Here is a 25819-nt window from a genome sequence, read left to right on the forward strand (position 1 = left end):
TCAATCAGTCTCTGAATTCAGAAGCTACCCTCAGAACACACTTGGACTGGGATCAATCTCAGGTACGGATGGAATCGTGCCCTGCAATCCCCAACACACTGGTTAAAAAAAAAATCACACAATGCCATCGAATAAAAAGGGAAATTAACTTATTCGGTCAGCAGGTGACCTGGTCATGACAGGCTGTATAGAAACACCTTTACATGTCTGACTTCCATCAGTTTCCAACAGACTTTCAAAAAAAATAAAATTCCTTTTCACTTTTTTTTGAAAAAAACAAAATAGATCCCAGCGCTCAAGAGAATGACAAGTCTTCCAAACCATGTTAAATCATCCAGATCTTCAGCTGTGCAAAGTTCAAAATAAATGAATTTGAATAAATCCAAAATTAGACCTAAATTTGGGAATGATGGCACTTGAGAATTTAAGAAGGGAAAGGTGAGAAAAGTCCAGTCACCAGTTTGATTCACAGACACAACCTGACAATAAATCAATAACAGGCCAGTTCACAAAACAGACTGTCCCCACACCAAACAGACCTGGAATCACACAGTACAAACTTTATATTCAAAAAGGACAAAATATTAACAGCAATAAAAAGATTCGGGTCTTCGCTTGATAGTCCCCAAATATTCAGTCCCACATTGCACGGGATTGGTTAGACTCTGTCCCATCACATTTCCCACAGATCACTAAGGTCCCAGGTCCAGTGTCTGTGTGCGGAGAGTATTCCTGTTTTGCGGCTTACATATCTTCCACGCTCCACTTGTATGCGATCTCCTGCACTGCCTTCTTATCTGCCAGCCGGGCATACCGCTTCTGTTCAAACCCATTCGACCTGCGAGTTTAAAAAATATTTTCTTGTTGGTGCAGTGACTTTAAACATGGAATTTCTACCGTTGGATTATTTTAGTGAACTTCCTTCTCATCAAGGCGGGGGAGGTTAGTGACAGAGAATGGAACAGCTTGCATTTTAGGTACCTGGTATCAGCATCAAGTACGGGTTAGATACAGAGTAAAGCTCCCTCTACACTGTCCCATCAAACACTCCCAGGGCAGGTACAGGGTTAGATAGAGTAAAGCTCCCTCTACACTGTCCCGTCAAACACTCCCAGGGTCAGGTACAGGGTTAGATACAGAGTAAAGCTCCCTCTACACTGTCCCGTCAAACACTCCCAGGGCAGGTACAGGGTTAGATACAGAGTAAAGCTCCCTCTACACTGTCCCATCAAACACTCCCAGGGCAGGTACAGCACGGGTTAGATACAGAGTAAAGCTCCCTCTACACTGTCCCATCAAACACTCCCAGGGCAGGTACAGGGTTAGATACAGAGTAAAGCTCCCTCTACACTGTCCCATCAAACACTCCCAGGGCAGGTACAGGGTTAGATACAGAGTAAAGCTCCCTCTACACTGTCCCATCAAACACTCCCAGGGCAGGTACAGGGTTAGATACAGAGTAAAGCTCCCTCTACACTGTCCCGTCAAACACTCCCAGGGCAGGTACAGGGTTAGATACAGAGTAAAGCTCCCTCTACACTGTCCCATCAAACACTCCCAGGGCAGGTACAGGGTTAGATACAGAGTAAAGCTCCCTCTACACTGTCCCATCAAACACTCCCAGGGCAGGTACAGGGTTAGATACAGAGTAAAGCTCCCTCTACACTGTCCCATCAAACACTCCCAGGGCAGGTACAGGGTTAGATACAGAGTAAAGCTCCCTCTACACTGTCCCATCAAACACTCCCAGGGCAGGTACAGGGTTAGATACAGAGTAAAGCTCCCTCGACACTGTCCCATCAAACACTCCCAGGGTCAGGTACAGGGTTAGATACAGAGTAAAGCTCCCTCTACACTGTCCCATCAAACACTCCCAGGGCAGGTACAGGGTTAGATACAGAGTAAAGCTCCCTCTACACTGTCCCATCAAACACTCCCAGGGCAGGTACAGGGTTAGATACAGAGTAAAGCTCCCTCTACACTGTCCCATCAAACACTCCCAGGGCAGGTACAGGGTTAGATACAGAGTAAAGCTCCCTCTACACTGTCCCATCAAACACTCCCAGGGCAGGTACAGGGTTAGATACAGAGTAAAGCTCCCTCTACACTGTCCCATCAAACACTCCCAGGGCAGGTACAGGGTTAGATACAGAGTAAAGCTCCCTCGACACTGTCCCATCAAACACTCCCAGGGTCAGGTACAGGGTTAGATACAGAGTAAAGCTCCCTCTACACTGTCCCATCAAACACTCCCAGGGCAGGTACAGGGTTAGATACAGAGTAAAGCTCCCTCTACACTGTCCCATCAAACACTCCCAGGGCAGGTACAGGGTTAGATACACAGTAAAGCTCCCTCTACACTGTCCCATCAATGTGCTTCAGATGAAGCTCAGTGTGATATTTTAGCAGCCTGAGATTAAAAATTTATGCTGAAATGGAGGCAGTTTTCTGTCGTGGGTCCATGTCCATGAGGAACTAGAATGAGACTGCCCAAAGATTTCAGCTTCTGACTAATTGCCCTGACATTGGTCAATGTGGCAGAAAGCTGTACTGCTGGAACCTAAATAGACCAATTATTGGGCATTAAGTTGCCTGAGGCTAAGGGGCTGCAGTAATGAGTCACAGAGTGAATGTCTCCATATCGGTACCAACGACATAGGTTAACAAAAAGGGATGAGGTCCTGCAAGGTGAATTTAAAGAGTTAGGAGATAAATTAGGAACAGGAGAATAGACAGGATGAATGTGTGGCTGCAGGGATGGTGTAGGAGGGAGGGATTTAGATTCCTGGGACATTGGGACCGGTTCTGGGGAAGGTGGGACCTGTACAAGCGGGACGGGTTACACCCGAGCAGGACCGGGACCAATGTCCTCGCGGGGGTGTTTGCTAGTGCTGTTGGGGAAGGTTTAAACTAGAGTGGCAGGGGGGTGGGAACCTGAGCGGGGAGTCAGAAGGGAATAAAGTTGAGAGCAGCAAGTGAGGGGAAGACCCAGGGGAAATTTACAATACAAATAGTACAAACAGTTGTTCAAGAACAAGTGAAAGGGAAAAGCGTAGAGCAGCAGAAAGAAAGTGTACTTTAGACACTACAGATAAAGTGAAAACTAGAAGGCGTAAGGCGATTAACCCAGCATCAAAGCTGAAGGTCAGGCTCGGGTGTGTAGCCCAACTAAGAGTTCTATATACAAATACACGGAGTATAAGGAATAAATTAAATGAACTACAGGTTCAAATTCAAATTGGAGGGTATGACATGATAGCTATTACTGAGACATGGCTGCAGGATGGACAGGATTGGGAACTAAATATACTGGGTTATAAAGTCAACAGGAGAGATAGGGAAAATGGAAGAGGGGGAGGAGTAGCCTTAATGATTAGAGATGAAATCACTTCAATGATAAAGGAGAATATAACGAGAGGTAAACAGCCAACAGAGACCTTATGGGTTGAATTGAGAAACAGGAACGGATCTAAGACTATAGTGGGAGTTGTATATAGGGGCCCTGGCAGCAGCTCTGAGGTGCTAGATTGTATAAATGCAGAGATTAGACAAGCGTGTAAGAAAGGCATAGTGGTCTTAATGGGGGACTTTAACCTTCACATAGATTGGGAAAAGCAGACTAGCAACTGTCAGAAAGGTAGTGAATTTCTTGAGTGTGTCCGGGATAGTTTTCTACAGCAGTTTGTCCGAGAGGCAACAAGGGGGCAAGCCATACTAGATTTAGTAATGAGTAATGAACCAGATTTAGTTAACGGCTTAACTGTGCGTGAACATCTATCCAATAGTGATCATAACATGATCGAGTTCAATGTAGTGTTTGAAAGGGAAAAAAGTGAATCAGCTGCTAAGATTCTAGACTTGGGTAAGGTCGACTTCAATGGGATGAGACAGAGACTGTCCACAGTAAACTGGGCAAATCTGTTAATGGGTAAAACGACTGATGATCAGTGGGAAATGTTTAAAGAAACATTTAATGTGATACAGAATCGGTTTATACCCCCGAGGGACAAGAATTCTACTTGCCAAAAAAATCGGCCATGGACAACTAAAGAGGTAAGGGGCAGTATAAGATATAGGGAAAGGGCATACAAAAAGGCAAAAAATGGCACAGATCCTGGCGAATGGGAAAGATACAAAGATCAACAAAGGGTCACAAAACAGTAAGAGCTACAAAAAGAGAGTATGAAAAGAAACTTGCAAGGGATATCAAAACCAATACAAAGAACTTTTATAGTTATATTAGGAAAAAGAGGGTGGTCAGGAGCAGTGTTGGCCCCTTAAAAACTGAAAGTGGGGATACTGTCATTGACAATGGGGAAATGGCAGACATGTTGAACAATTACTTTGGGTCAGTATTTACAGTCGAAAAAGAGGATAGCTTGCCGGAAATCCCAAGAAAACTAATATTGAATCGGGGACAGGGACTCGATAAAATTAATATAAGTAAAGCAACAGTAATGAAGAAAATAATAGCACTAAAGAGTAACAAATCCCCAGGACCAGATGGTTTCCATCCCAGGGTTTTAAAGGAAGTAGGTGAGCACATTGCAGATGCCCTAACTATAATCTTTCAAAGTTCTCCAGATTCAGGAACTGTCCCTCTAGATTGGAAAATTGCACATGTCACTCCGCTTTTTAAGAAAGGAGGGGGAAACCAGGGAATTATAGACCAGTTAGCCTAACATCTGTTGTGGGGAAAATGCTGGAGTCTATAATTAAGGATAGGGTGACTGAACACCTCGAGAATTTTCAGTTAATCAGAGAGAGCCAGCATGGATTTGTGAAAGGTAGGTCGTGCCTGACAAACCTGACAGAATTTTTTGAAGAGGTGACTAAAGTAGTGGACAGGGGAATGTCAATGGATGTTTTTTATATGGACTTCCAGAAGGCATTTGATAAGGTCCCACATAAGAGACTGTTAGCTAAGATAGAAGCCCATGGAATCGAGGGAAAAGTACGGACTTGGTTAGGAAGTTGGCTGAGCGAAAGGCGACAGAGAGTAGGGATAATGGGTAGGTACTCACATTGGCAGGATGTGACTAGTGGAGTCCCGCAGGGATCTGTCTTGGGGCCTCAATTATTCTCAATATTTATTAACGACTTAGATGAAGGCATAGAAAGTCTCATATCTAAGTTTGCCGATGACACAAAGATTGGTGGTGTTGTAAGCAGTGTAGATGAAAACATAAAATTACAAAGCGATATTGATAGATTAGGTGAATGGGCAAAACTGTGGCAAATGGAATTCAATGTAGACAAATGTGAGGTCATCCACTTTGGATCAAAAAAGGATAGAACAGGGTACTTTCTAAATGGTAAAAAGTTAAAAACAGTGGATGTCCAAAGGGACCTAGGGGTTCAGGTACATAGATCATTGAAGTGTCATGAACAGGTACAGAAAATAATCAATAAGGCTAATGGAATGCTGGCCTTTATATCTAGAGGACTAGAGTACAAGGGGGCAGAAGTTATGCTGCAGCTATACAAAACCCTGGTTAGACCGCACCTGGAGTACTGTGAGCAGTTCTGGGCACCGCACCTTCGGAAGGACATATTGGCCTTGGAGGGAGTGCAGCGTAGGTTTACTAGAATGATACCCGGACTTCAAGGGTTAAGTTACGAGGAGAGATTACACAAATTGGGGTTGTATTCTCTGGCGTTTCGAAGGTTGAGGGGTGATCTGATCGAAGTTTATAAGATATTAAGGGGAACAGATAGGGTGGATAGAGAGAAACTATTTCCGCTGGTTGGGGATTTCAGGAGTAGGGGGCACAGTCTAAAAATTAGAGCCAGACCTTTCAGGAGTGAGATTAGAAAACATTTTTACACACAAAGGGTGGTAGAAGTTTGGAACTCTCTTCTGCAAACGGCAATTGATACTAGCTCAATTGCTCAATTTAAATGTGAGATAGATAGCTTTTTGGCAACCAAAGGTATTAAGGGATATGGGCCAAAGGCAGGTATATGGAGTTAGATCACAGATCAGCCATGATCTTATCAAATGGCGGAGCAGGCTCGAGGGGCTGAATGGCCTACTCCTGTTCCTATGTGAGCTTAGGCCCACAGGTGACCAGGCTGCTGATCCGACAGACAGTCTGCCTGATCGAGCTCCAGTGGACACTGCGGCCAGGATTGCTGCAGCCACCTCTTCCCCTCACAAATCCTGGCCGGGAATGTGATTAAATGTCCCAGGTTCGACACTGTGCAGCTGTCCCTCCTGATCCTTCCCCCCCCAAAACTGGGATCGAGGCTGAGAGCTTGGAGCCCACCCCGACTGAAATGTGACTCGAGGCAAGACATTTCAAACCTTTCGCAGAATTGGTGCACTCAACTCCCATAATCCTGATATCCCTGTACTGACTGGGGTGCAATTGAGAAACTGTTTGCCACATACAGCCCTCTGTTGGACCAGCTTCTCCTGCCCCAGCTCTGATCTGAAAACAACCCCCAAACTCCCATTCTATTTTCCCACTTGCTAGGAACATAGGGTCAGGAGGAGGCCATTCAGCCCCTCGAGCCTGTTCCGCCATTCATTTAGATCATGGCTGATCTGTACCTCAACTCCATTTACCCGCCTTTGCTCCATATCCCTCGCTATTTCTTACACTTCTGCAGATCGGTACTTGTTAATCTTTGCAAGTTTTAATATTTACATTTTTAATTCAATATCCTCCAGCTCCAGGCTGATTTGCCAGCAGTTCCAGGTCCCATTTCTGCAGTAACCCCTGCTGATACTATTGCAACATCCTGGGGCTCAGGCCCCTGCTTGTTGTTTAATAATAGATTTAGGATCAATGCAATTTTTTGTTCCAATTATGAATCATTTGTGTTTATTCTGAAGTTGAAGTTCTGCATTACCTGTTCACACCATCCCAGCGATACCCGGGGTAAAGGTTAAACCTGTTGGGAGGCGGGGCAGGACCCCTGTACTGTGGCTTCTCTGCAAAGGGAAACAGACACACATTCAGCCAAGACCCTTCCTTCATTCAGTCTGAAATGAGCTCCCCTCAGTACCGTCAGACAGTCCCGCGTTTAAACTTCCCTCAGTACCGTCGGACAGTCCCGCGTTTAAACTCCCCTCAGTACCGTCGGACAGTCCCGCGTTTAAACTCCCCTTAGTACCGTCGGACAGTCCCGCGTTTAAACTCCCTTAATATGGGGACCCCTTTCATCTCACAATGTTTACACTCACCATTCTTACTCTTGGCCTCCTTCTTCTTCCTGATCAGCCCGGCCATGGGGTCTCCGTCTCGCTCTCTCTCACGCAGGAAGCGGTCCAGGTCTTCATCATCAATATGTCGAGCGAGCGGTTTCTGCATCTCGTGAAGAGCATTCTCGACATTCTTTCTTTGCTGCTCTTCCTGAGCCATCCTGAAACACAGGCCATAGAGGGAAAGAATGAGAAGGGGCAGGGAGAGCATGTAGGGAAGAAAGGAAAGGGAAAAGAGAACACCAGGGAAAGGGGGGGGGGGGGAGAGAGAGAGAGAGAGGGGAATGGAGGGGGGGGGGGGGAAGGAACAGAGCGAGGGGTAGGAAAAGGGAGATGAAGGGGAGAAGGAAGGAAACGGAGCATAATAAAATGAGTGAACGCGAGAGAGAGAGAGAGAGAGAGAGAGAAGAAATAAGAGGGGAAAATGGGGCAGTCAGAACAATGGAGAGAAACAAAAACATGCAGAGAGAGGAAGATAAATAGAAAGACATGTCAATCAAGTGTAGAAATGAGCTGGAACAGACAAATTCTATCCGTTGTAGCACCCCTAACCCGCTACGGCCAGTGTAACGGTAAAATATTGTTGGAGCCCGAATCCCGCTTTGCCTATGTTCCCGGCTGATGCTGCAGATTTATTCACTAACATGTTCACTCACTCTCACCCTTTGCCCCACTGGGCGTATTTTTCTTGCTTTGCCGCTTTCTCCTCCTCCTTCCTCTTGTGCTCAATCCGCTCCTGGTCTAAGTCCCTCTTTTTCCCTGATTTGTCTCGGAACACAGTGGTGGCATTTCTGGAAGCATCTTTAAAACGGGAGAAAAAAAATCTCAGCATCATTGGGCGATTCTCAATGGGAGTTTCTCAAACAGAACACATTGACAACCAGATAAAGATCACATTGCAAGTCGTCACGAGGGAATTTCACAACCTCAGCCACTGCTACAGAGGAGAGACCAGAGTGGTAACGGGACATCACCAAAGACACGTGAGTGGGGAGGGACAGGGGGGAAGGGAACATGCAAAACAACACAGGCTGCTCCCCAATCGTCCTAGCATCTGGCTAATGAGGGACACTGACAGTAGTGTGGGAGCAAGCTGTTTGCTGTTCCCTTTAGTTGGGGTATGTCGTGCAACACAAGGATTTGGGGGGTGGAGAACCCAAGAGGAGGAGAATTTATTCACATTTCCCCACAGTAGTGGCTGGAGTGTTAAAGGGAGGATGTTGAGTCGGACATAACTGAGGGAGATGGGAATCGCTAACTATATTTCTAACAGTGATGCACCTTCTTGCTTATCTCAAGTTTAACTCTGTTTCCAAATCTGTATTCTAGAAATACAGTAATCCTTTCCTAATCCATCTTGTGCTCTCCTTCCTTTCAGATCTCTCACTACACACACCATTCTTTAACTGAGGGGGTGAACAGGTGATTGGTTTCAAAGTGTTTGCACAATCTGCTGAAAATATTTAAGCAATTTTCCCATGAAAGATGCAATGGTCTCTGCCTCAGGTACTCTCCGTGACAAAGCATTCTGTGCTCCAACAACCCGCTACATAAAGAAATGTCTCCCAACCTCTCTCCTCACTCTCTTAGCGACAGTTTTAAATGATTAACCTCTAGTCACCAACTCAGCAACCAGAGGAAAAATACATTCCCTATTTACTATCAGAACCAGTCATAATTTTAAAAACCTCTTAATTCTCCTCATAATCTTCTGCTACTGTGTAAATAGTCCCAGTGTCTCAATTCTCCCCTCAGCTATATTTTCCCATCCCTGGTGAATCAATGCTGAATGCTCTCTATGGCTTTAAATCAGGCACCCAAAATTGCACAGTCTCTAACTGTGGCCCTCATTGCTGTTGCACTCTCTGCTCCCACTTACAAAACCCAAACTGCCTTTGGCCTTTATTACGGCTTTATCAACCTGCACTCGTACGTTCAGAGAATTGTGTATTTAAATCGCCAGGGTCTCTGTCACCTCACATCCTTCAGCCTCATTGTATTGCATGCACATTCCCGTTAGTTACTTTCCCTCGGAAAATGTGTTACCTCACACTCCGCCACATTAAATTGCAGCCTCCGCCACTCTGCCCATTCTGCTAATCTGGCCATGGCATCCTGGATTCTTCAACAGACCTCACTGTTAGCCAGACCCCCTCATTTTATTTCTTCAGTAAGTTTTGATTTTTAAAAAACTGCTTATACCCAAGTCTAAATCATATAATTAGAGAGAGAAAAAAGAGGTGAGAGAAAAAGGAGAGAGAAAGAAGAGGAGTGTGAAAATAAAAAGAAACAAAAATGGACCCAGCACTGACCCCTGGGGTAAGTCACTTCCAACCCTTCTTCAATATCAATGAATTAAAACATTACTTATTAACATGAGCAAAGCGGCAGAGTTGATGGCTGTGGGAATAAATGCATCACCAGATATTACTGAGCCGGACAGACCAGGAAGTCCCAAGCTCTTTCCCAGTCTGTGCTGTCAGGGAATAGGAGAGCTCCACTTGACCAGAGTGTCCCTCGACTCCATCAGCCAAGGATCCTTCTCCTGACCACTCCTGACCCCTGCTGGAAAGTGCAGGTATTCGAGCATTAGGTAAGGGCAGGATCAGGTACTGTGGTGATGCCCTCCATGGTTAAATATGCTGCTAATGCTCTGTTCAGGTTCACATGTGACAAATAGGCACTTAAGCAGGGAACAGGGGCGATAGCAAGGCCCAAAGAGTCAACATCTTCAGGGAAAATAACCAAGATGAACTGTGTAGCACTAGGTGTGGTGTGACTGCCCTCGAGCTGCATCGATACCTGCCAAGTGCGCAGCTGCTCGCTCCCTTTTCCTCCGCTCCTCTTTCTCTTTCCTCAGTATATCTGTCGATACCAGACCAGCCTGACCCCCCGATAGCATCTCATTCCCTTGTGACTGAAACACATTTAAAGAAATTGTGAGTCCATCAAGATTTCGCAAATCTGTTTTTGTGTTGGTTTCTTAAAGACAGCAAGACCAAGAACGCCCGACCACCCACCGCTCCAACAGCCTGCCAACGATGCTTCAAACACCAACTCCTCCCTTCCATCTCCCGCATCAGCTCCCCTCTTCACTGCTGGAGCCAGCACGGCTGTGACTTATTAGCATGTGATTTAGATGAACACAGACACAAAGAAACTCTCTTCAATGAAATTATGAAACATTATAAGCCTAACATGGCAACATCATAACCCTGCTGGGATTCCACCTTAAACTGAGCATTCAAGAAGCATTTGGATGAGCACTTGAAATGCCATAGCATACAAGGCTACGGACCAAATGCTGGAATATGGGATTAGAGTAGACAGGGCTTGATGGCCGGCGCGGACACGATGGGCCGAAGGGCCTCTATCCGTGCTCTATGACTCTATGAGCTTTCAGTCTATCTGACAAAAATTACATAGAATTTACAGCACAGGAACAAGCCATTCAGCCCAACTGGTCTGTGCTGGTGTTTATGCTCCACATGAGCCTCCTCCCTCCCTATCAGCATTTCCTTCTATTCCTTTCTCCCTCATGTGTTTATCGAGCTTCCCATTAAATCCATCTACACGATTCACCTCAACTACTCCTTGTGGGAATGAGTTCCACATTCTCACCACTCTCTGGGGAAAGAAGTTTCTCCTGAATTCCCTATTGGATTTATTAGTGATTATCTTATATTTATGACCTCTAATTCTGGTCTCCCCCACAAGTAGAAACATCTTCTCTACATCTACCCTATCAAACCCTTTCATAATCTTAAAGACCTCAATCAGCTCACCCCTCAGCCTTCTCTTCTCTTTCCTAGAGAAAAGAGCCCCAGCCTGTTCAGTCTTTCAAAAAGCAGTTATCTCTCCTGAATTTATTTCAGGGTATCTAACCGTTTTCCTTTTAGGCCACATGGGAGCATAGCAAGAGTCGAGGGGGGAGGGGGAGATGAAGTTTGAATCCATTCATTCCCAGATATCTCCAGTTGCTGATAGGAACAGATCTCGGTGTTCTGACTGAAGATTTATCCAGCAATGAGGCACAACGCTATCAACAGCCCTCTCCGACCTCCATAGAATTCAAACAGGACAAACCGGCGAGTGAGAAATACAAGGGCAACTTCTGCCTCAGTCAACAACACGGACACCGTCATCACTGACCCACGAGAAGGCACTTTGGACACTGGGGATTTGGCTAAAACCAGTAATCCGTCCGTCCAACAATAACTTGCATTTATATAGCGCCTTTAACACAGTGAAACGTCCCAAGGAGCTTCACAGGAGCGTAAATCAGACTAAATCCTGAGAATCCCACGTGGGAATGTTAACTGAGGCCAGGATTTGAACTTGCAGCTTGTGAATGAGGGCAGCAGTGTTCCAAACGTACCTCCTGTAAAGCCTCAACTCTCCAGTGCAATTAATGGATCACCCGAGCCCGTTTCTCCTGCCCAGCCTTACCCTTCCGCTTGGACTTGACTCCTGGCTGACTCCTCGCCCCCCCGAGGGAGCCGGCTTATCGAAAGGTTGTCTCTGCCTCACAGGCGACTGCTCCAAACTCCCCGAGCTGGGCCAGTGATCCCAATCCCGACTCTCCGGCTTCTTCCTCCGCGGTGGCGAAGGCTCCGAGTCAGAAGAACACTGAGCCCCCTTTCGTGGGGGCCAAAGGTCAGAATCGGGGTCTTCTCGTCTCCGTGGAGACCCTGTTGTTCTTCTGTCCTTTTGTTTCATGCAGGACAAACCTAGGCAGGAAAGATTTTCACAAAACAGGAAGCAAAATTAGTCTTAAACACTAGAAATAGAAAGTCTGCAAAAGCAGCCAACAGATCAACAGCATCTGGACCGAAGGATGGAGCCTCAGCAACACCCAGTGAAACATTTCTATTACTTACAGCACTTGGGTACATTTGTCCCAGATGTTGGAATGCAGATCGCCATGAAGTGTATTTGTGCCGTCCTAAGCCAGTATCTCGGGGGCTCAGGCGACAACTCTAAACGCCCCACAAAGTATCACCACCCCATCAGCCTCAGGCCACATCTGCTTCATGAGACAGTCAGAAATGGTGCAACTGAGACTCTCTTCTGAGGTCGGAGAGAGGGCAGGATCCTGCTGAACTATAGAGGGAACTTTACATTTAACTTGCATTGTGCTTACCCTGGGAGTGTTTGATGGGACAGTGTAGAGGGAGCTTTACTCTGCATCTAACCCTGTACCTGACCCTGGGAGTGTTTGATGGGACAGTGTAGAGGGAGCTTTACTCTGTATCTAACCCTGTACCTGCCCTGGGAGTGTTTGATGGGACAGTGTAGAGGGAGCTTTACTCTGTATCTAACCCTGTACCTGCCCTGGGAGTGTTTGATGGGACAGTGTAGAGGGAGCTTTACTCTGTATCTAACCCTGTACCTGCCCTGGGAGTGTTTGATGGGACAGTGTAGAGGGAGCTTTACTCTGTATCTAACCCGCGCTGTACCTGCCCTGGGAGTCTCAATGGCAATAGGGGATAGACGGATACCAAAGGCCAATGGTCACATGCCTTGCTTACCACTTGGGGATTTTAATAGAAAATGAGGCATTCGGGTTTTAAATTATAAAATGTATTTCCCCCGTGATGAATATCAGCAGGGCTGCTGGGAGAGAGAAGATGGGAAAGAGAGCTGGCACGAACAGGAGTCAAAGGTTGTGAAGAGCATGGGACCTGAGCATGTGTCTTTAACAAATATTCACTCTATATAACAACAACTTGCATTTATATAGGGCCTTTAACGTAGTAAAACGTCCCAAGGTGCTTCACGGGATCATAATCCAAATAAATCTGACACCGACCCACATAGGGAGATATTAGGATAGGTGACCAAACGTTTGGTCGAAGAGGTAGGTTTTAAGGAGCCTCTTAAAGGAGGAGAGAGAGGCGGAGAGGTTTAGGGAGGGAATTCCAGAGCTTAGGGTCTAGGCAGCTGAAGGCACGGCCGCCAATGGTGGGGTGAAGGAAATGGGGGCTGCGCACGCGGCCAGAATTAGAGGAGCGCAGAGATCTCGGAGGGTTGTAGGGCTGGAGGAGGTTACAGAGAGAGGGAGGGGCGAGGCCATAGCACTGGCTTAACAGGAACTATCGCAAAAGCGATACTGCTCTGACATTCCAATCTAATAGGAAGGGATTTGTGGGTGTGCAGCTGGTGTAACTGAGAGGCTGAGCAGTAGGTAGAGTGTACAGGCCAGTAATATACCTTTGACTCTGAACATGATCAGGGGGCTTAAGTTGCCTCCAACGACTCCGGTTTCCCCCTCAGCTGAACACCGCCACCCACAGCCGTCTCTAAAGATCCAAGATAACCCCAATTAGCATAAACATTTCCTGGGGAGACTCTCAGAATTTAAGGGGAATGTGCTATCTAGTTTTCATTGATTTGAAAATCTTCGAAGGTGGAGGGACAAATTGAGAGGACTGTAAAAAATCATACGTGATCTTTGGCTTTATTAATAGAGGAATAGAGTACAAAAACAAAAAAGTTATGCTAAAGCTTTATAAAACACTGGATAGGCCCCAGCTGGAGTATTATGTTCAATTCTGGGCACTGCACTTTAGGAAGGATGTCGTAACTTTCAAAAGGGAATGGGATATATACTTGAAAAGGAAATATTTACAGGCCTATGGGGAAAGAGCAGGGGGAGTGGGACTAATTGGAGAGCTCTTTCAAAGAGCTGGCACAGGCACCATGGGCCAAATGGCCTCCTTCTGTGCTGTATCATTCCATGAATTAACATTCCTCCTTTTTGAACAATTATTGTGAAGCCAGAAAACCATATCAAGGCCTCGCCTGACCAACACAAGGATACCTCTTGCACTGGTCCGTTTCCTTGCTGGAGGTGATTGGGAGTCCAGGGAACTGCTTGGTCTTTTCCGAGGAGGAGACAGATCGGAGTCCGAACGGTATCCGGCATTCCCGGGTAACAAGGAATCTGAGGAGTCATGTTGTTTTCTACGAGGTGAAAGGTCAGGGGAATTATACTGAACCGATCTCGAAGGCAGGTCTGCAGATCGGATGGACTTTTCTGTGAATTTAGAGAGTTTTTTTATAGGAGGTGAAAGGTCAGGAGAGTCATGGCGTCCCCTCCTGGGAGGTGAAAGGTCAGGAGAGTCATGGCATCCCCTCCTGGGAGGTGAAAGGTCAGGAGAGTCATGGCGTCCCCTCCTGGGAGGTGAAAGGTCAGGAGAGTCATGGCGTCCCCTCCTGGGAGGTGAAAGGTCAGGAGAGTCATGGCGTCCCCTCCTGGGAGGTGAAAGGTCAGGAGAGTCATGGCATCCCCTCCTGGGAGGTGAAAGGTCAGGAGAGTCATGGCGTCCCCTCCTGGGAGGTGAAAGGTCAGGAGAGTCATGGCGTCCCCTCCTGGGAGGTGAAAGGTCAGGAGAGTCATGGCGTCCCCTCCTGGGAGGTGAAAGGTCAGGAGAGTCATGGCGTCCCCTCCTGGGAGGTGAAAGGTCAGGAGAGTCATGGCGTCCCCTCCTGGGAGGTGAAAGGTCAGGAGAGTCATGGCGTCCCCTCCTGCGAGGTGAAAGGTCAGGAGAGTCATGGCGTCCCCTCCTGGGAGGTGAAAGGTCAGGTGAAACTGTCCTAATTGTTTTCTTAGTAACCCGAGGATCACCATCTATCCTTCTTGGTGCCGACTCGGAACCTGGTAACGAACTAAAGAAAATAAAACCCACGTTAGTGCATCGAGAATATGGACACTTTGGCTCAATAACAGCAAGACATCAGTACTTTCATCACTGATTGATTTTAGCCACCAGACAGCATTCTCCCAGTGGGGCTCAACTGTAAAGAGTGAAAGGAGTTACACAGTGTGTCAGAGTCCCACTGGAATGCATGACATGGCTTTGTCCCCCCCCCACACCCCGACCCATTCCCATCGTCCCACCATTGTCCCCCACCACTGTCCCCCAGCACTCCCTTCGCCCCACCACTGTCCCCTCCCCTTGTCCCCTCGCCCCACCACTGTCCCCTCCCCTTGTCCCCTCGCCCCACCACTGTCCCCTCCCCTTGTCCCCTCGCCCCACCACTGTCCCCTCGCCCCACCACTGTCCCCTCGCCCCACCACTGTCCCCTCGCCCCACCACTGTCCCCTCGCCCCACCACTGTCCCCCAGCACTCCCTTCGCCCCACCACTGTCCCCTCCCCTTGTCCCCTCGCCCCACCACTGTCCCCTCGCCCCACCACTGTCCCCTCCACACTCCCTTCACCCCACCAATGACGGTCATAACTTCAGCTGTCTGGGTCCTAATTTCTGGAATTCCCTATCGAAACCTCTCCGTCTCTCTCCTTCTTTAAGACCCTATTTAAAACCTACCTCTTTGACCAAGTTTTTAATCACCTTTCCTAATATCTCCTTCTTTGGCTCAGTGTCAATTTTTGTCTGATAATGCTCCTGTGCAGCGCCTTCGGCTGTTTTACTACGTTAACAGCGCTGTATAAACACCAATTGCTGTTGTTGTTTTGCGCACAATTCCCTCTGCGGTCAGCTTATCAATTTCCGTGGATCAGCACAGAGAGAGGCACCAAACGGAAACTAAGCAGACAGGTCAACGCAGAGATCGGAAACAAACACAGTAAACGAATCACTCCCAACAGGAGCATCCCAGAGGAAGTGGAACAAAGAATAATTAGAAGAGATGTCAATGAGAGAGACTGCAGCCTCTTTAAACACAGAGTGCGCACACAGCGCCAGACGTACAGCACTTACCCAACTGCGTGTGTTTGTAAAAAGAGATCTGACCCCTGGGAGTCTTCGTTTTCATCTAAATGAAGAAAAAGTCACGAAGGTAATGATGACCTTCACACCAAGCCTGCCTCTTGTGTTTCCTTATTACTAGTTTTAATTAGGAACCAAACAACAGTGACGATAAAGTTTAACAACTGTCTGTGTTTTTTTTGTCCACTTTTCTTGTGCAGGGGAAAGAAGTGACCCGTGTGAGCAAGATGGTCTAAGGGATGGGGTTAATGAGGGTTTTATTAACTATTGGGCTCAGTAACCGGCCCAAACTTCAGGGAATCAGAAAGTCTCGCCCTCCGGCTGATTCAAACAGTTGTGACACCGAATCAGAGTTTAGCTTCACCAGGGTGTGAATGTGCAATGAAGGGATGGCAAATCCCTCAAATAAAGTAAAGCAGAAGCTCATCAGTGCTTCAATAGATAAACGCTCTTTATAGTGGGTTACTGACCCATACAGAACAGAGAGGCCCAGCTCCAATCTCCAGGCTCTGCTACGTTAGCCGATCTCATTAGAGGCTAACATACTGCAACTCAGCCCTTGTTAGGGAGAGAAAAATCATTTAAAGTCCTCTCTCCTAATCACGATCCAGTAATCAGAGCTAAGGTGTCCTTTAAAGTCATATATCCTGCCAACATGCAGAGTTGAGGCCGGCAAATGAAGCTGCCTTTGTGGAAGGGTACTGGAGGATGGCCAATGCCTGTGGCACCTGGATCAAGGGAAGTGTCAACATCTTCCGGGGGGGGGGGGGGGGGGGGGAGAAAATTGGGGTGGTGGGAGGTAACCCTTGTGCCGCCCACGACTGGCATGGCTGAGAGCACGGTAGTTCAGTGGCTATGTTACTGGTCTAGTAATCATGGGTTCAAATCCCACCATAACAGTTTGAGAATTTGAATTCAGTAAAAAAAAGGTAACCATGTATTTATCTTAAAAACTCAACTGGTTCACTAAAGTCCGTTAGGGAAGGAAACCTGCCGTCCTTACCCGGTCTGGGCCTATGTGTGACTCCAGTCCCACATGTGAATGACTCTTAACTGCCCTCTGAAGTGGCCTAGCGAACCACTCCATTGTATCAAACCATTGCAGTGGTTCAAGAAGAAAGCCCAGCACCACCTTCTCTGGGCAACTCGGGATGGGCAATAAATGGTGGCCTTGCCAGCGATGCCCACAAGTCCAGGATGAATTAAAAAAAACACTATAGCCAATTACAAGTCTTCAAATCCACTACAAGACTGAAATCCGATTGATTTTAAAAAGGTTGTCTCACAACTTCATGACGTACCTCCTAAAATTCTCCACTTCCTGCTCGATCTAAATTCTTCCATTTGTTGAATAATTTCAGGTCTTTCATCAATGAATTCTGCAACCTAAAGCAACAGGATGGAGATTAGCACAAAGTACAATACACAGAAATAACAACACAAAAACAGGCCATTTGGGACAACCAGCAGTGAGGTGTTTACCCTCCATACGAGCAAATAGTCCGACTCATGTTTATCCACCCTGTTCCCATCCATCCTTCCAATCTAATCCTGACAGCTGGACTTGCAGGGACAGCCCAGTACCCGATACCACACCACACTGCCAGTCTAATGTAGGGAAACATGATAATCCTGTCCAGACTGGCCAAAATCAGCTAGTATTCAAACAGGTTTGGTCAATCAGCTCCATACGATCACAAAAGGCCACGAGACAAAAGGCCACGAGACAAAACCCCACTCTTTCCCCATTGTCCGACTAATTTTTCCCTTCAAGTATTTATCCAATTCCCTTTCGAAAGTTATTATTGAATCTGCTTCCACCGCCCTTTCAGGCAGCGCATTCCAGATTATAGAACCATAGAAAAGATACGGCACAGAAGGGGGCCATTCGGCCCATCGTGTCCGCGCCGGCTCGAAGAACAACCAGGTGCCCATTCTAATCCCACCTTCCAGCACCCGGTCCGTAGCCCTGCAGCTTACAGCACTTTAGGTGCAGGTCCAGGTACTTTTTTAAAGAGTTGAGGGTCCCTGCCTCTACCACCAATTCGGGCAGCGAATTCCATACACCCACCACTCTCTGGGTAATAAAGTTTTCCCTCATGTCCCCTCTAATCCTTCCGCCAATCAGCTTAAATCTACGTCCTCTAGTTCTTGAACTCTCCGCTAGGGGAAACAGGTACTTCCTGTCTACTCTATCTGGGCCCCTCATAATTTTGTACACCTCAATCAAGTCTCCCCTCAGCCTCCTCTGCTCCAAGGAAAACAACCCCAGCCTATCCAATCTCTCCTTCAAGCCCTGGCAACATTCTTGTAAATCTTCTCTGCACTCTTTCCAGAGCAATTACGTCCTTCCTGTAATGTGGTGACCAGAACTGCGCACAATACTCCAGCTGTGGCCTTACCAGCGTTTTATACAGTTCCATCATTACATCCCTGCTTTTGTATTCTATACCTCGGCTAATAATGGAGAGCATTCCGTATGCCTTCTTCACAACCTTATCTACCTGTACTGCCATCTTCAGGGACCTGTGCACATGCACTCCAAGGTCTCTCACTTCCTCTACCCCTCAATATATTCCCATTTACTGTTTGCCCTCCCTAAGTGCATTACCTCACACTTCTCCGGGTTGAACTCCATTTGCCACTTTTCCGCCCACTCCACCAACCCATTGATATCTTCTTGGAGTCTACAGCTATCCTCTTCACTATCAACTACACGGCCAATTTTTGTCTCGTCTGCAAATTTGCCAATCATGCCCCCTACATTCAAGTCCAAATCATTAATATATACCACAAACAGCAAGGGACCCAATACTGAGCCCTGTGGCACACCACTGGAAACGGATTTCCATTTGCAAAGACATCCATCGACTTTTACCCTTTGTTTCCTGTTACTGAGCCAATTTTGGATCCAATTCGCCACATTTCCCTGTATCCCATGGGCTTTACCTTTCTGACCAGTCTGCCATGTGGGACCTTGTCAAATGCCTTACTAAAATCCACGTAGACAACATCCACTGCACTACCCTCATCAATCTTCCTTGTCACCTCCTCAAAGAATTCAATCAGATTTGTAAGGCATGACCTTCCCTGAACAAATCCATGCTGACTATCCCTGATTAAACCATGCCTTTCCAAGTGACAGTTTATCCTATCTCTCAGTATTGATTCTAATAGTTTGCCCACCACCGAGGTAAGACTGACCGGCCTATAATTGTTCGGCCTTTCCCTCGTACCCTTTTTAAACAATGGTACTACGTTTGCAGTCTTCCAGTCCTCCAGTACCTCCCCTGTATCAAGTGAGGATTGGAAAATGATCCTCAGAGAATCTGCTATTTCCTCCCTGGCTTCCTTCAATAGCCTAGGAAACAATCCATCCGGCCCTGGTAACTTATCAACTTTCAAGGATTCCAGTCCCTCCAGTACTTCCTCTCTCGTAATGTTTACCTTATCCAATATTTCACACCTCTCCTCTTTAACTACTACGTCCGGATCATCCCTTTCCTTTGTGAATATGGAGACAAAATATTCATTTAAAACCCTACCCACATCCTCTGCTTCTACACACAAGTTACCCTCATCATCCATGATAGGTCCCACCTTTTCCTTAGCTATCCTCTTGTTCTTAATGTACTGATAAAACATCTTTGGGTTTTCTTTAATCTTACTAGCTAATATTTTTTCATGCCCTCTCTTTGCTTTCCTTATTTCCTTTTTTACGTCATCCCTGTATTTTCTATATTCCTCTAGGCTTTCTGCAGTATTTAGTTTTCTGTGACAGTCATAAGCTTTCTTTTTCTGCTTTATCTTACCCCGTATACTTCTAGACAACCAGGGGGCTCTAAATTTGGCAGTGCCAGCCTTTTTCTTTGAGGGGACGTGTCTGCATTGTACCCGTAGAATTTCACTTTTTAGTGCCTCCCACTGGCTTGCCACTGATTTCTCCTCAAGTAGTTGTGTCCAGTCCACTTCTGCCAATCACCTCTTAGTTCTGTAAAATTTGCCTTCCCCCAATTTAAAACGTTTATTCCTGATTTAACTCTGTCCTTTTCCATAATAATGCTAAAACCAACTGAATTGTGGTCACTATCCCCAATATGGTCACCCACTGTCACTTCACCCACTTGCCCATCTTCATTTCCCAGGACTAAATCTAGAATTGCATCCCCTCTTGTTGGGCTTGTCACGTACTGGCTAAAAAAATTCTCCTGGACACCGATCAAGAATTTTGCGCCCTCTGTGCCCCTCGCACTGTTTGAATCGCAGTTGATGTTAGGGTAGTTGAAGTCCCCTACTATTATTGCCCTCTTATTTTTGCACTCAGAAATTTGCCTACATATTTGTTCTTCTATCTCCCTTTCGTTATTCGGGGGTCTATAATACACTCTTAGTAGTGTGACTGCCCCGGAGTCACCTCTGCGGCCTATCTGTTCCCCTTATGATGGAATCCTCTATCACTATTGCTCTCCCATTCTTTTTCCTCCCCTCCTGTGCAGCTGAGTCACTCGTGGTGCCACGGTCTTGGCTCTCGCTGCATTCCCCAACAATATCCAAAGTGGAATATCTGTTTGAGAGGGAGACGGCCCCAGGGGACTCCTGCTCTACCTGCCTAGTCCTTTTACTCTGCCTGGCGGTCACCCATTTCCTTTCTGCCTGCGTAATCTTTACCTGCAGTGTGACCACCTCACTGAACGTGCTATCCACGATAATCTCAGCATTGCGGATGCTCCGCAGCTCCAGCTCCGGCTCCGAAATGCGGTTAGTCAGTAGCTGCAGCTGGACACACTTCCTGCACACATGGTCGCCAGGGACACCTGTAATGTCCATGACTTCCCACATAGTGCAGGAGGAGCATATCACGGGTGCGAACTCTGCTGCCATGACTCGCCTTACATTAAGCTCGTTAGTTACTCCCTTTAAGGAGTTTACTCCTTTAAATTACTCTTAATTTAGAGAGATCATAACAACTCACTGCGTAAAAAAAATCCTCATCTCCTCTCTGGTTCTTTTGCCAATTACCTTAAATCTTAAAAGGAAGGTCTGTACGTTGAGAAATAAAAGTGGCTTCCCGGAATTTACTCTGGAGAATGGAAGGCTTAGGGGAGATCCTTAAAGGGAACAGATAAACTGAAACTTGATAACACGTTCGAGATTGCCACAAACTCTAGAACCGGGAACTAGGGCATAAGGGAAGGTGACAGACAGTTTAAATTTAACTACGTTACACAGAGAATGGTGAACATGTGTAATGGAGAGCCCAAGAGGAGGAGGGGGTTAGTGTGGGAACATATGAGGGAGAGTTAGATAAATATTTGGGAGAGTTGGTGATTCAGAAGGTTTAGTTTTGGGCGCTGGTTGGAGGGGCTGAAGAGCCTTTTCCACTCCTGTATTTTCTTCTGTTCCCATACATTTAGCAACCACTTTGTGGACTACCGACAATTTACTTTAAAATATTAGTCATTATGTAAGTGATTTTTGTAGCAGTATCAGTGGAGTCATGCAGTGTTGAGCTGTTAACTGTTCTGTTATCTACTCGTGGGGTACTGAGCGAGCCCAGCTACAGAGAGTGGACCACGGGGATCAGGTTATCAGCCTGCTACGTACCACAGGGGCTTCATCATCCTCGGCTGATTCCTCCGCCTTTAACACCGCCTCCTTCTCCAGGCTCTTCCAGGTCACGTCGTCATCCACAATTCGCATTCTGCAATATAACAAAATGGAGAGATTTTCAACTGGTGGAGAACTAAGTCCAATATCAGCCCCGAGCTGGTACAGACACTCACCTGGCAAATTAAAGAGAGAAAGCAATCAATGCCACAATTACACAGCAAGTCCATCTGGTACAAAAGCAAGGAAGTTATAAAACTGGCCTCAGCTGGAGTATTGTGTCCAATTCTGGACACCACACTTTGGGAAGGATGTCATGGCCTTGGAGAGGGTGCAGAGGAGATTTACTAGAATGGTACCAGGGATGAGGGACTTCAGTTACATGGAGAGACAAAAGAAGATGGGGTTGTTCTCCTTACAGCAGGTTAAAGGGAGAAATTATGAGGAAGTTTTGAGAGAGTAAATAAGGAGAAACTGTTTCCACTGGCAGGTAAGTCAGTAACCAGAAGACTCAGATTTAAGGTAATTGGCAGGAGAACCAGAGGGGAGATGAGAATTTTTTTTTATATAAACATAGCGAGTTGTGATAATCTGGAATGCGCTGCCTGAAAGGGCGGTGGAAGCAGATTCAATAATAACTTTCAAAAGGGAATTGGGTAAATACTTGAAAAAGAAAAAATTGCAGCGCTATGGGGAAAGAGAAGGGGGAGTGGGACTAATTGGAGAGCTCTTTCAAAGAGCCGGCACAGGCATGATGGGCTGAATGGCCTCCTTCTATGCTGTAAGATTCTATGATGAGTTTCTGTGAAGAGAAAAGCTAGTGTATGACATTTCGGGTGTGTTGCCCTCCACAGATCTAACAGTTTGCTACTGACAGCAAGGGATCATCCAGTTACTGTGAGAACCAACTTAATGCAGCATTGCAATCGAGCGAATCCCAACAAAATCAGCAGTTGCACATTCCCATAAATATAACCCTGCGGTGAAACAGCATTGAGCAGGCTCCACTGATTAAAGTACCTGTTAAAGGGGCACAGTCCTTATTGAAAGGGACCTGGAAATATTGCCAAAACTTCACCATGCAGTAATTTGTATCAAGAAAGGACTTTGCAATAATATCGCCCCTTTCTCTACCTCAGGACATCCTAACGTGCTTTACAGCCAATGAAGTGCTTTAAGTGTAGTCACTGCTGTAACGTAGGAAAATCAGCAGCCTATTTATGCACAGCAAGATCCCACAAACAGCGATGTGATAAATGACCAGATAATCTGTCGATGATCCATCTCGGCCTCCTCCCGATATCCCCACCATCACAGAAGCCAGTCTTCAGCCAATTCAATACACTCCACGTGATATCAAGAAATGGCTGAGTGCACTGGATACAGCAAAGGCTATGGGCCCCGACAACATCCCGGCTGTAGTGCTGAAGACTTGTACTCCAGAACTAACTGTGCGTCTAGCCAAACTGTTCCAGTACAGCTACAACTCTGGCATCTACCTGACAATGTGGAAAATTGCCCAGGTATGTTCTGTCCACAAAAAGCACGACAAATCCAATCCGGCCAATTACCGCCTCATCAGTCTACTCTCAATCATCAGCAAAGTGATGGAAGGTGTCGTCGACAGTGCTATCAAACACCACTTAATCACCAATAACCTGCTCACCGATGCTCAGTTTGGGTTCCGCCAGGACCACTCGGCTCCAGACCTCATCACAGCCTTGGTCCAAACATGGACAAAAGAGCTGAATTCCAGAGGTGAGGTGAGAGTGACTGCCCTTGACATCAAGGCAGCATTTGACAGAGTGTGACACCAAGGAGCCCTAGTAAAATTGAAGTCAACAGGAATCAGGGGGAAAACTCTCCAGTGGCTGGAGTCATACCTAGCACAAAGGAAGATGGTAGCGGTTGTTGGAGGCCAATCATCTCAGCCCCAGGACATTGCTGCAGGAAATCCTCAGGGCAGTGTCCTAGGCCCAACCATCTTCAGCTGCTTCATCAATGACCTTCCCTCCATCATAAGGTCAGAAATGGGGATGTTCGCGGATGATTGCACAGTGTTCAGTTCCATTCGCAACCCCTCAAATAATGAAGCAGTCCGTGCCCAGGCTTGGGCTGTTAAGTGGCAAGTAACATTCGCGCCAGACAAGTGCCAGGCAATGACCATCTCCAACAAGAGAGTGTCTGACCACCTCCCCTTGACATTCAACGGCATTACCATCGCCGAATCCCCCACCATCAACATCCTGGGGGTCACCATTGACCAGAAACTCAACTGGCCCAGCCATATAAATACTGTGGCTACAAGAGCAGGTCAGAGGCTGGGTATTCTGCAGCGAGTGACTCACCTCCTGACTCCCCAAAGCCTTTCCACCATCTACAATGCACAAGTCAGGAGTGTGATGGAATACTCTCCACTTGCCTGGATGAGTGCAGCTCCAACAACACTCAAGAAGCTCGACACCATCCAGGATAAAGCAGCCCGCTTGATTGGCACCCCATCCACCACCCTAAACATTCACTCCCTTCACCACCGGTGCACTGTGGCTGCAGTGTGTACCATCCACAGGATGCACTGCAGCAACTTGCCAAGGCTTCTTTGACAGCACCTCCCAAACCCGCAACCTCTACCACCTAGAAGGACAAGGGCAGCAGGCGCATGGGAACAACACCACCTGCACGTTCCCCTCCAAGTCACACACCATCCCGACTTGGAAATATATCGCCGTTCCTTCATTGTCGCTGGGTCAAAATCCTGGAACTCCCTTCCTAACAGCACTGTGGGAGAACCGTCACCACACGGACTGCAGCGGTTCAAGAAGGCGGCTCACCACCACCTTCTCGAGGGCAATTAGGGATGGGCAATAAATGCCGGCCTCGCCAGCGACGCCCACATCCCATGAACCAATATGAACAATCTGTTTTGTGATGTTGGTTGAGGGATAAATATTGGCCGGGACACCGGGGAGAACTCCGCCGCTCTCCTCCAGCACGGGGCGGGGGGTTTCGGGCAGTCAGGCCGCGGAATTGCCGCCCGGCAAAAGGGGGGAAGCAGAATCCGCAACAGCTTTCGGGACTCGCTGATAATCGAGCCCAGGCCCAGGCCCGCGGCCTCCCCGGCCTTTCCCGGATAAACTCAATGATTGAGCTGCTTCCTTTCCGGGTTTGTGCCTGAATTAAGGCCGCAGTAAGCGGCTATTGAAGGCGGATGCGGACAGGCGCCCGGTTAACGGGACGCGGCCCCCGCTGCCCGCCGGCCTGTGTAACTAACAGAGGTCGGGGTCCGGGCCTAGCACTCCCCGCTGGGCTCTCACCCTCCGGCTTTGATCTTCACTCTCCGCTTCTTCCTGCCGGCCGGGGGGTGAGGGTCCGGGTCCGGGTCCCGCTCCCGGTCCCGGTCCCGCTCCCGCCCGCCGAGGTAGCGCTTCAGATACTCCTCCTTGCTGAGGGCCGCCATCGCAATCCCGGCCTGCATCGCGCCCGGCTCCCATAGCAACGGGGCATCGGCACGCTGCCGCCATCTTGGTAAAGGAGGGGCCCCAGGCCCTCTACAACGGGTTGCCGCCGCCATCTTGGTAAAGGAGTGGCACCCCGGCCCTTTATGATGGAGTGCATCTGCCATCTTCGTAAAGGAGTGGCGCCTGACCCTTTATAATGGATTGCTGCCGCCATCTTGGTAAAGGAGCGGTTGTTCCCGCACACGGGATGGCGCAGGTCATGTCTACGTTTCGCCAACCGTTTGGGATTGTCCTGGAATCTCCAGGAATTAACGATTAATCTCCTGTACATTGCTCCGAGGAACCCTGGAAAAAATAATCAGGGCATTAAAAAATGTACTTTTTTCATTTTCTTTTAACATTTTCATTTATTAATTATAAAAATATTGGAGGTGGGGAAGGCCATTTGACTGGGCAGGGCAGTTGAAGATGGGCGGTCATGTAGTGAAACCTCGAGGAATATTTCCAACCAGAGTTAGTAACCCTCGCCATGTCCTTGGGCTAAGGAGGGGGTGAGGATAAATCAGCCTGGGTCTGGTCACTGTGTTGACTCCTGCTGGAAAGTGCACAGCAAGCAAAGTGAGGAATATCCAGGCTCTGATACCCTGAACAACAACTTGCATACAACACCTTTAACAGAAAGGAAAGTCCAAATGGGCTTCACAAAAAGGTGCAAAGAAGACCCTTGAGCCAGGAAAGGGGAAATTCAGAGGGGTGACCAGAAGCTGAGTCCAAGAGATGGGTCTTGAGGTTTAAAAAGGTGTAGAGAGA

At 47.4% G+C, this 25819-nt stretch overlaps 1 protein-coding gene across 3 annotated transcripts; it reads right to left on the reverse strand.

Moving 5' to 3' along the window:
- Nucleotides 1-132: 132 nt before the first annotated feature.
- On the reverse strand, nt 133-25058 carry bud13 (BUD13 homolog). Of its 3 annotated transcripts, none has more exons than XM_067970818.1 (11): nt 24866-25051; nt 21549-21645; nt 17246-17330; nt 15936-15990; nt 14034-14881; nt 11660-11940; nt 10013-10127; nt 7873-8011; nt 7193-7371; nt 6859-6940; nt 133-838 (listed from the first exon to the last, which is right to left on the reverse strand). In XM_067970818.1, the coding sequence occupies exons 1-11, from the start codon at nt 25024-25026 to the stop codon at nt 745-747; spliced, it is 2136 nt and encodes a 711-aa protein (XP_067826919.1). In that variant the 5' UTR covers nt 25027-25051; the 3' UTR covers nt 133-744. The 3 variants fall into 3 exon arrangements, with proteins under 3 accessions (XP_067826919.1, XP_067826920.1, XP_067826921.1); XM_067970819.1 differs by lacking the exon at nt 24866-25051 and adding an exon at nt 21728-23140; XM_067970820.1 differs by lacking the exons at nt 133-838; nt 6859-6940 and having other exon boundaries at nt 7282-7371; nt 7867-8011; nt 24866-25058.
- Between the last annotated feature and the right edge of the window lie 761 nt (nt 25059-25819).

Source organism: Heptranchias perlo, chromosome 33, assembly GCF_035084215.1.
Source record: "Heptranchias perlo isolate sHepPer1 chromosome 33, sHepPer1.hap1, whole genome shotgun sequence".
Lineage (NCBI taxonomy): Eukaryota > Metazoa > Chordata > Chondrichthyes > Hexanchiformes > Hexanchidae > Heptranchias > Heptranchias perlo.

Coding starts and splice junctions, on each gene's coding strand:
- bud13 (XM_067970818.1), bottom strand. CDS start 25,026: ATGCAGGCCGGGATTGCGATGGCGGCCCTCAGCAAGGAGGAGTATCTG. Junction 8,012..10,012: donor AGCAGCTGCGCACTTGGCAG/GTATCGATGCAG, acceptor CCCGTTTTAAAG/ATGCTTCCAGAAATGCCACC. Junction 6,941..7,192: donor GGAGGCCAAGAGTAAGAATG/GTGAGTGTAAAC, acceptor TTCCCTTTGCAG/AGAAGCCACAGTACAGGGGT.